Source organism: Prosopis cineraria, unplaced genomic scaffold (assembly GCF_029017545.1).
Source record: "Prosopis cineraria cultivar Desert tree isolate PC_DT_omini unplaced genomic scaffold, ASM2901754v1 PC7, whole genome shotgun sequence".
NCBI lineage: Eukaryota > Viridiplantae > Streptophyta > Magnoliopsida > Fabales > Fabaceae > Prosopis > Prosopis cineraria.
The window spans coordinates 37,751,188-37,761,929 of record NW_026555338.1 but is presented as its reverse complement, the minus strand read 5'-3'; the positions used below and the strand labels follow the sequence as shown (position 1 = coordinate 37,761,929).

The following is a 10,742-nucleotide window of genomic DNA, read 5'->3' as shown; positions in this document are numbered from 1 at the left end:
TTTTAGTTGTTATTATCTTGTATATTTTATTTATTTTAATTGATATATTTAAACCTATTTAAGGCATCTCAGTCGTCTTTTACACATTAAAATAAAAAAAATTTTTATTCTCTTATTCTCTTAGTATATTTTCTCCCTTCTCCCTTCAGTTTTCATTTTCATAACAATTATAATATAATCTTATAATTACAATTAATTGTTCGGCTTCATTTCCAGAGTCCAATATCAGAAGGCCCAATACTCGAATCCCGTAAATACAATTTGTGACGCTTGCCCGGTTGCCCTGTAGTCCTTGCTCTTATGCAGCAAGCTGCAATAAAAAAGCGCGGCTATTTCTTCTTCTCGCGAATCTGTTGCAGGAAAACGAAACCATGATTAGCATTCTTGCTCAGGTACTTCTTATAGTGTTATGAACTACAAGGATTCTGTTTTATTTTCCCTGTCATCGACATTGGTGTGCTGAATTTGCCCTTTTCATTTCTTTCTTCGCAATTCTGAAATACAAAGGAGCGGTTACTTGGGGCTACACTGGGAGTCCTTTTTACAGGGGCGATTGTATTTGAAATATATAATTCCATTTCCAATATTCAATCTCAGTCTCTTCAGCATGCTCCGGTAAACCCAATGTCTTTCTTTTCCTTTTTGATGCTCGTTTAAATTCGATTCTTCAATGCACCCGGTTTCAACTAGTTACGAGCCCCTAATTTCTATTATTTTTGTTGTTAAATAGAAATCCAATTGACATAGATGAGATGGTTATCTGCTCCATCTAGATTGATGTTTCCTGCCTGAATTTTTGTTGAGGTTTAGGTTTTTATTACTTCGGAGATGGCTTAGATTTATGGAGAATGTTGCTTGAACAATTGCGTCAAGTTTGGCATATGATGACCATGACCACGAGCTTAAATCTTAAGCTGCTCGTGCAAAAGGAAGAAATTTGGATTTTGTTATATTCCCATTCTTCTAGGTTTTGCTTGCATAGTTATCTTTTGTGTGCGCCTTGGATCATGTCTATGCATAATAAAATATGATTCACTGACAGAGTCATGCCTACTGAATGGAAAGGTTAGCTCAAACTTTCATTGCCATATTGGAGATGATGTGATTGCAAATATATTGGATTGTCAAAATGCCTGGGAGAGATTGGTATTACACAATGAAGATGATAAAGCAGGAATCTTTTTTATAATCTCAATTAGTTTCTGGTTGCGTATGATCACATTCAAAAGTGTTATCATATTCAAAAATGAAATTGTTTATGTCAAGCACATTACTTGAATCTGTGTCTGATGAATAGCGAGAAACACCTTGGGAGCATTTCTGTCATTTTCATAGTAGCACAAAATGCGATAGATTTTAGGGCTAGTGGTGCAACATATGTTGTATGTTGGCATTACCTTCGTTGCTTAAGATTGGACGTTGAGTATTATTGCTTGAACATACATGAAAATGTATGTTGACTTTAGTGTAGGGTTGTACCTGAGTTATTACTAATTACAATTTCTGCCTTCTACTTAAAATCCCAAAAGGGTAATTGGACTATCACCTTGTTGCTCTATATCAAATTTTGTGGGAATTACTGCAGTGAGATTTACCATTTGTGATGCAGAATTGCTGGTGATCGAATGTTAAGTTGAATTTGTGGGGTATCATCTTGGTCAAAGCTGGATATATGCATTCTATGGTAGCACTATCGACATGTCTTTGCTATATGCTTGCAGTTTGCCTATGTTATCAACCTTACAACTATGATTCAATTGATTAAACCAAACTGGATTGTATGTTATCAACCTTACAACCATGATTCAATTGATCAAACCAAACTGGATTTTATTGTGCCCCCTTCTATTCAAAGAATAAGATACCATGTCCGCCTTTATTCTTAATTCTTACAATGGAAGGCTATCTTTCGTTACGATTCAAAGATGAAAGACATCAGGCCTGAGGAACATAACACTAACAAGTGAAGGGCACATCAACTGTTTTTTACATTTAAATTCCAGATTTGCTCGGCAACTCTTATAGTGTAACTTTTTGACTTTGATGCTCCAACAGGTTAGAGAACCCATATTTGTGAAAAAATCACGTTCAGAAATGGCACGTTCATGGAACAAAACTGTGGACCAGACATTTGGACCTTTGATAAAGTCTCTCAGTTCACGCGAATGGTAGAAGATTTTGATGAGTGCTGTCTGCACTAATGTTTCAAATTCTGTGTGATAGTTGGACATAAAATTCTTTGGTCTTGTATTTGTCTTCTTGAAATCCTGAATTGTTAAACAGATATGCATTAAAATGTTTCCAGTGAACTCATGGTGCTTGAATATGCGCAGCAAGACACCTGTTTTTTTTTTAGTGGAATTTGCTTCCATTGTGTGAATGCCTGGAGTGGCGTTTCGTTAGCAAGCGGCTGTCTTCAATGAAATGCTCATGTCGATCGGCGCTTTGTTGATATTAAGTGTCATCAGCCGTTTCTTATAGATAGATCGTAACTTAAGTTTACAAGAGATGAATGTCACGTGAAAGACTTGAAGCAAGACTCTAGAAATTGCGAACAAGTATAGAGCAATTTATTTTTCAATAGCGATGTTACTCTGTTTCCGGTTCGCTCGCCTTGCAATTGGAAGTGATTCTATTGCAGCATTACTAGTCAAATTTTGAACTCCAAAGCAAATGAAACGCTTAAATATCCTAACGTGATTACTAGCTATGAATGAAGGACCTTCATTTCGTGGTTGATTTTCATAGCGATGAGTGCATACACATCAGAAATATGACTGGTTAAATTTCAATGACATTCAAATAAGTCACTATCATCACCATAGATACACCGGCTAGCCGACACCTTAGAACTAGTCAGGCGAGAGGAGCAAACTACTAATTGTAAGGGATAAGAAAGTGAGACATGGAAGGGCGGGGGTCGCATGCCCTGTTCTAAGCTGAGGCTTCCGAGTTAATACACACATAAAACACATCAAGCTTGAGGCTGAACAGCATAGGCCCGGCTCATGTTGGCTTGACGTTTGGCTTTAACATAATAGACACCCATAGCAAGGAGCACAGCAACAGCAACGCCAAACACAATGCCAGCAATCCCTCCAGCTCCCAGTTGTTTTCTGCCTTCCTGGGAAGTCAAGGCTTTGCTTTCATATATCTGAGCGGCTTCCACTTGAGCCGCTTCCGGCAGCGGTGAGCATTTGGACGCAGAACATGCGTCTCTGGTCTCAGGCCTTCTTGCATTCGGATGAAAGAAGTTATATGCTGACGGTGGAAAAGCCACGGGGCTCTCATGGACAAGCCCGTGGGGGGCTCTCTCCTGGGTCGCCTCAATGGACACAAGGGTCATAGACAGAAGGAAGAGCAAAGAGAAGCCAGTCTTACTCATGTTTGTTCCTTTGTTTTCTGTGTTAGACACTTGAACAGCAGAGAGAGAGAGAGAGAGAGAGAGAGACGACTGTGGGATGAAAACTTATCATGGGTTTCACTGGCTTTTATAAGGTCCCTGTAAGTGGTTGTTACTTGGAATTCAATTTTGCGGGGGAAAAGCAGGCTACTGTACGGGGAACAGAATTATACTGTACTGTTTCTAATTCGCAAACCACCCTAACGCTTAGGTTGTTCAAGTCCTGAAGAAAGCGATGAAGTGATGCAAAGTCCACACTGCTTGAGCATGCTTCCTATATCATTTATAAAACATATTTTAAAAAATTTATTTGATCTCATTTATAAGTAGCTGTATAATTTTTTAAGTAATATTTAAATTTTTTTAAATTATCTTCTATAAGAGAGAATAAGTAATATGACATTAATTTTTAAATTTGTTATATAAAAATATATTTAAAATTTTATATACTTTTATTCCTTTTATATTATTTGTATTAATATTGATGAGGTTGGTAAAAATAACTTATAAAAATGACTAGAGAATTATTTTGCAAGTGGGGTGGTGTTGGCATGGTTGTAAGAATGAAGAGTAATTAAGCAGGCTGGGACAAATAAAGGGAATAAAAGTGTAAGATGAGTAATTAAGCAATCCACAGTGAAAAAAAGGCATGAATGATGCACTCAAGCAACGTCCATCATTTGTACACATGTATGAAGGAACAACGCAAAGTGGGAAGTATTGAAGGAGTAATGAAAGGGGGGGGGTATGCGAAGAGGAATGATGAATAGAATACATCATTAAATATGGGATTAGGGAGGGGGGTGGGTTCGTGCTTTGCTTCGGGGAAACGCAGAGAAGTTGGAGAGTTAGCTTGGCTTAGAGGGGCGGCAAAGGGCAGAGAGAGAAGTGAGTGGTAATAATGGCAGCTGTGATTATTGCGAATGCACGAAGCGCATGCAAGGAGAGCTGATAGGAATGCCTTATGATTCAGTGCTGCCAGCGAAACACAAATGGTGTGATGCCTCATGCCTCCTTTCTCTTGCATTGTTCCAATTTCCCAATTTAACGATGCCACACCCTCCTTCATGCTGTCACGGGGGACCACCTTTTTAGTTGCTGCTCCTCACGAGTTTCCTCGTCATCTCTGCCCATCGCCGCACACCACCAATACCAGGAGGGGACAAGAAGAGGTTCGATTTTCATTTTTTAAGATGCATCACGTCTTGCTTCCAAATATTTTTATCATATAACTTCACTGTACTATTTTATGATCCTTGAAGTTGAATTTGAAATAATACAAAGTCTCCAAACTTTCTCTTAATTATCATATGACTTCACTATGCTACTCTCAACTTTTAGAGAGGAAAAATATTTTATTTCAAACTCTGATAAATTTAAGATAGAATGTTCCTTTGAAATTTAAACATCCTTTTATATAAAATCATTATATATTTATATACTCTTCCTACTGAGGATAGGATGTGTGAATGCAATTTGTTAAAAAAAAAAATATTGTTATCTTAAATAGTATTAGCTGATTATCCAGTGCCCGACGCTGTTGCGTTGTTGGACACAAAACCTGAAAGCGTGCCCGTGTTTATGACGACTGGGCCTCTGATGCATGGAATTAGAAATAAACAAGCCCTTGGACCGCGCCCTCTTTCATGGTTCGTTGAAATTGTACGCTAGATGTAATGCTGCCGATGTAATATCATGGAGTCATTACTGAAGATAACTTGCCTAGTCTGTGCCATGATTTTGTTTGGCAACCTCCTCCTACTGGTTTCATTAAATTAAATATTGATAGTGCTGTTTTTCAACTTCAAGAGTTGAGTCGGGAATAAAGGCTAGCTTGATGAGCTATTCATTTAAGTTTATTTTTTTTATAAAGGTTCAGAGTTTAAACATTGCCATTTTTTAGGAAAACTGAAGTTTAAAGCCCAACCTCAATAGGCTATGAATAAATGAGGTAGGGTTGGGTGGTCCTTTTAAGCCATTTTTCATTTTAAATCTAAAAAAATATTTTTATTTTTAAATTAAATTTGAACTTTAAAATATATGTTTATACTTTAAAATTTAATTTTTCATTATTTATTTTGTATTTTCTAATATTATAATTTGAATTTTAAAAAAATGAAATGTTATAATTAGAATTTTAAAATTTAAAAAATTCAAAAAATATAAATAATAATAAAAGATTTATGAACTGACTCTGAGTCATTTGAATAAGGATCATGCTTAAAAAATAGGATAAATTTTGAAAAATTAGGCTTAAGGGCCAAGCCTATATGAATTAGATTTGCCCATTTCCTACATCTATTAAAGAATTTTCAGGATTGGGGGGGAAGGGAGGTTATAAGAAATTATGACAGAGTTTGGTTATGAGGTTTTTATCAATGCTTGGATACATGTTCTCCTTATAAAGCAAAAATCGTTGCAACCTAGAAGGGGCTTCAAGTGCTTTGGGATCTAGGCTTTAGAAATGTTATTGTTGAATCAGATGCATAGGTTTTAATTCAGAGATTGAACAATCAAGATCATAGTCAGTTCATCGCCAGTGCTACCTTCTTGAATGTAAAGAGATTATTGAATAGGAATTGAAAAATTAGACAACAGTACAGATCAAGGGATGCAAATGCGGTTGTTGATGCACTTGCAAAGGAAGCATTCTCACTTGTTGCCGGGTTTTGCTTTCTCGATATTGCTCCTCAATTTGTAAGGACTGAGAACACTTGTTAACAATGATTTTATGGGATTAAATTCCCCCCTAATTAGACTCTCTGATTTAGGCTTCGGCCTTTTTTTATTACCAAAAAAAATGACGTATCATTTATTGATCAGGATCTTAATTTTTTAAAAAATTATTCTATAGGATCAAGGTTCTTTTTTTTAAAAAAATATGTAATTTGAATATAATGCTCCCAAGACATAATTTGCCTTGTTTAATGGTCATGTGTAGGAAAATTTTAGTACTTTTACAAGATTTCCTTTATCTTGGTACGCATAAATTGTCTCACGTGTGATGGTTAAAATTTTTATCCTGGCGATTACACAAGGCAAATTATTTGTCTCGTTAGATTTTAATTATCACACGTTTCCCCCATTTTCATAAAAGACTTTTCAAAAATTTAAGCTTGCCATTATAACTGGTTATTTTGGTAATTAACTAAGCATAATTCCCCTAATATTTTTAATAGACTCTAGATTCCCCCTCGTTTCCAGAGAATTCTAAATCAAAACTGTGACCATGAAGCTTTGTTCTTTCAGCGGGATCCCATCAAACATGCCCTTTGTTTGGCCGTCGTGCTTATCCACGTATGTACGCGATCATGAGCGTATAAGACGGAAATAATTCAAAGCTATGAAGCCCCTCAAGTAGACGAGAAAATTAGGACGAGCCCGGAAAGACTTAAGGACTTAGATTTTAAAATTTGATTATTTAAAATTAAATTTGATTTTGAGTTTCAGCCTTTATTTAAAGAATTCAGACTCGAATCCTTAAGTCTTCTTTTAAAAAAAAATTTAACATTTCAATTTAAATAAAATATTTTAAAATTTAATATAAAATAAATTAAAATCTCACATAAAATTTATCATCAAATTTGATAAAAATTTAAAATTTTAAATTTAAGATGAAGATTTAATCTTCATCAATATAAATATAAATTCTCCTTATTATCATTTAAAAATAAAATATTACATCTTTTAGATGTAGATTTATTTGTTGAAGATGGAGATAAAAATTCTATGTCAATTATCTTTATAATTTCTTCTTTATCATTTATAATAAATATTAATTAATTTATAATATTATTAATTAAATGTATATACATGTGTGTAAGATAATTGAGTTTATTAAAATTTGAAGGATTACTTGAGCCTAAATCTTTTTTTATAAGATTTATCAAAGTTAGCTCTCAAGCTCGTTTAATTTTAAAAAAATTTAATTTTTAAAATTTAAATTTTTATTTAAACTGAACTTTTAAAGGCTCAACTCTACTCTCAAGCACCGATTCAGATTTCCCCGTTGAAACCAATATCTCCGACAACCAGAATTTTCCCATCCTCTGTTTTGACGTCACAATTCAGAGATGGGAAGATCATAAATCAGTGAGAGCAAATTAGGAAGAATAATCGCAAAAGATGCCTTGCCCTGCTGCTGCTTGTTGCCGCCGAAAAAGAAGGAACGCCTGGAAATTTCTTGACGAAAACCCCTCGGATTAAACAATGACCAATAGGATAGCGACATGACATCTCTGAGCGTCCATGTCCCATGTGCCCACAGTGCCTCAACGTTCAATGATGGGAGCCTAATTGTCGCTTCCCAACAGCTAAACTTCACCGGACAGGGTATTCACAATGAAGTGACAGGACCCGCACTGAGACGCAAGATATGATGAAGATATCATTTATTAAATCCAAATGAGAAATGATAATAATAATATACTGCATTACTGCTAAAATTAGGATCCCCGCGCTACTGTGTCGCTTGTGTGGCTTGGTCCTTTATTTCACGACTTTAATAGGGTAGTAAATAGTTCCCTTGCAACGAGAGTGATAGGGTCCAAAGCATGGAGTCACATGCTAAATCCCCAAATAACGAGAGCACAGAGAGAGAGAGAGAGAGAGAGAGAGAGCAGAACAGTTGCATTCAATTTTAAGGCAAGTGAATGGGAAGATTCAATACGCTTCTAGCCTTGTACTCCCACTTCAGTCCTGAAGTCGTAGCTTAATCTACGAGTAAAAAGGACGACCATTCTATCCGTTCCAGAGGACACTTCCCTTGTCCAGCATGAGATGAGTTGGCATATACATACCTAACTAATTGTAGTACCACATGACAGATAAGATAACATCCTCAAACTTCAAGAAACTACGCTTTATCAAGTGGATATATAAATTGATAAATAGTCCTCTTTCTTCCATGGTCAAAATAAAATAATTCTCTCTCTTCCAGATTCTGATGCGGCATAAGCTTGCTTTCTTCCATACCTTATCTTGCCCTCTATTCTTCACTAGGGAGCCCGTCAATCTGTCTTGTTTCATGTTTCGACATCGGAACTAAAACTTAACCGCTTGCATTCAACATGAATTAGAAGGGCGCGGGCGGCCTTGGCCGATACGACTCGCAGAAAACAATGGAATTGCCAAGTTTAACATGGAAAAAGATGAATACATATTATAACTTACACAAGGATCAAGTAGAAAAGGAAAATAAATTACTAAGAGTAGAGCATTGGCATACATAAACACGAGGAATACATGGGAATATATAGGAAAAAGATAACCGTCTGATTCTTATAAAATTCTTGATCATAAATTTCTCTGTCAAAATTAGAGAAGGACAAGTATAAAAATACGGGGTTCATGAACGCACTTGAAATATTGTATTTGGCCCCATATTTTATAATTATTTCCGCACCCAATTTCACATTGAAAATTCACAACAAAACCTTTAGAAAACCCAAACTGAAAACGCAAGCAAGAGGGATCCAAAATACACCCTTGACATGTTTATCTACAATTGGCTTTTGGCTGTTTCCTCTAAAGCATGAAAGAAAAAGAAACGAAACCCAGAAGAGGCTCGCAGAAACACATGAACTTTTTCGTTTCTCCCTCCAAATGATCAAATTGTCACTGTTGTTTACAGGGAAACACCATAGTCTTATTGGTTGGCTTAATTAAGCGTTGCTCCTGAAAGAGCCAAGAGCCTTAATGGCAGTAGCTCTCAGAATGTGCTGGTGATAGATCGCAGCTGCCGCGGCTCCAATTATTGGTCCAACCCAGAATATCCACTGAAACAAGCATGCACAATCAACAAAATTATATAAATTAAGCACATATACACATAAACTTCCTCTTAAATTCCTTAGAAACAAAAGTAATTGACAGAAAATCACATGATCATCCCAGATCTGGTCATTGTTGTAGATAACAGCAGCGCCAAAACTCCTTGCAGGGTTAATGCCGGTACCGGTAACTGGGATGGTGGCCAAGTGAACCATGAACACAGCGAATCCAATGGGTAGTGGCGCCAAGACCTTTCATTTTACATCAAAATCGATCAAAACACAGGTTAGCCTAGCAATTAGAGTGAAAGCTAGAGATGAGTTGCATACAGGAACATGGGAGTCTCTGGCGCTCCTCTTGGGATCGGTGGCGGAGAAGACAGTGTAAACGAGAACGAAGGTGCCAATGATCTCAGCGCCCAAGGCCGTACCGGTGCTGTAACCATCGTGTACGAAATTGGCTCCTCCTCCATACCTGTTGTAGTAAGCTTTCTGGAAGGCCTTGGCCAGTCCAGTACCGCAGATAGCACCCGCCATTTGTGCCAAGATATAAAGCACCGCCCTTATCAGCGACACCTTTCTTCCCACGAACAACCCGAACGTCACCGCCGGGTTTATGTGCCCCCTGCATCACGTACGCAGGTTAACATTAGTAACAATACAGCGCTATTTTATTTTTACAAGTCGAGAGGTCAAACGCTAGATCTCACCAGAGATACCGGCGGTGCAGTAAACGAGGATGAAGATCATGCCACCGAAGGCCCAGGCGATACCAAGTATGCCAACTCCTCCACACTGGGCCTCAGGGGTGTCGCCGGAAGTCTGGTTGCTGTACCCGATAATGGTCAGCACCGTTATGTATAGGAAGAGAAGGGTTGCTATGAACTCCGCTATGACGGCTCTGTATAATGACCACTTGGTGAGCTCCTCCACATCGATCAACGGCGCCGGAGGGGGGTCCTGGTAGTCTTTCGGCGTCGTCTCTCTTTGCTCTGCAACTTCAACGTCTTTCCCCATTAGGCCTGCGCTGGTCGTGCTGGTCGTGTATTCGATCGCTTGAAGGCTTTGATTGAAGGATGAATGGAGAAGAAGGGGTATTTAAGGAGGGAGAGAGGGAGAGAGTATAAGAAAATGAGACGAATAATTAATGAATTTCTTTTGTATCTATGCCACGACGACGACATGATTGAGATTAATGTGATTTTTTGGCCGCCCATATTAGCGTGATTTCGCTTGCAATTGGCCCCACCCAGCGTCCCGACGGCTTTCATCATTAGCCTTTTCCATGGTCCTACTTGTCCTAAAAACGTTCGTATAACTCAACCCTGCAACATTTGAACATTTGAATGAATCACGGATGAGTGAGAAACGCAACGGTGTGCAGGGCTTCTATATATGTGTTTATCAATATCATTTAACTACGATCCAGCACAGTAGAATAAATACATTTCGTCGCCAAAAACTTGCTAATTAGGACTTTGAATGTTCAAATTTGTTGGCTTAATTAGAAATATGATCGACCACATATACTTCGAATTTCAATGACAGGAGAGATTAGTTAATGATTA

General features: G+C 37.4%; 3 protein-coding genes across 3 annotated transcripts; 1 reads left to right on the top strand and 2 right to left on the bottom strand.

The window, feature by feature from the left end:
- Positions 1-244: 244 nt before the first annotated feature.
- On the top strand, positions 245-2,452 carry LOC129314963 (uncharacterized). The gene is made up of 3 exons (XM_054958446.1): positions 245-392; positions 508-615; positions 2,056-2,452. Exons 1-3 carry the CDS (start codon positions 372-374, stop codon positions 2,170-2,172), a joined length of 246 nt encoding a protein of 81 aa, XP_054814421.1. The 5' UTR covers positions 245-371; the 3' UTR covers positions 2,173-2,452.
- Positions 2,453-2,774: 322 nt separating this feature from the next.
- On the bottom strand, positions 2,775-3,446 carry LOC129314962 (uncharacterized). The gene has a single exon (XM_054958445.1). It carries the CDS (start codon positions 3,383-3,385, stop codon positions 2,975-2,977), a length of 411 nt encoding a protein of 136 aa, XP_054814420.1. The 5' UTR covers positions 3,386-3,446; the 3' UTR covers positions 2,775-2,974.
- A 5,210-nt stretch (positions 3,447-8,656) lies between these two features.
- Positions 8,657-10,258, bottom strand: LOC129315675 (aquaporin PIP2-7-like). Its single transcript, XM_054959574.1, has 4 exons — positions 9,885-10,258; positions 9,505-9,800; positions 9,286-9,426; positions 8,657-9,180 (listed from the first exon to the last, which is right to left on the bottom strand). Exons 1-4 carry the CDS (start codon positions 10,189-10,191, stop codon positions 9,067-9,069), a joined length of 858 nt encoding a protein of 285 aa, XP_054815549.1. The 5' UTR covers positions 10,192-10,258; the 3' UTR covers positions 8,657-9,066.
- Between the last annotated feature and the right edge of the window lie 484 nt (positions 10,259-10,742).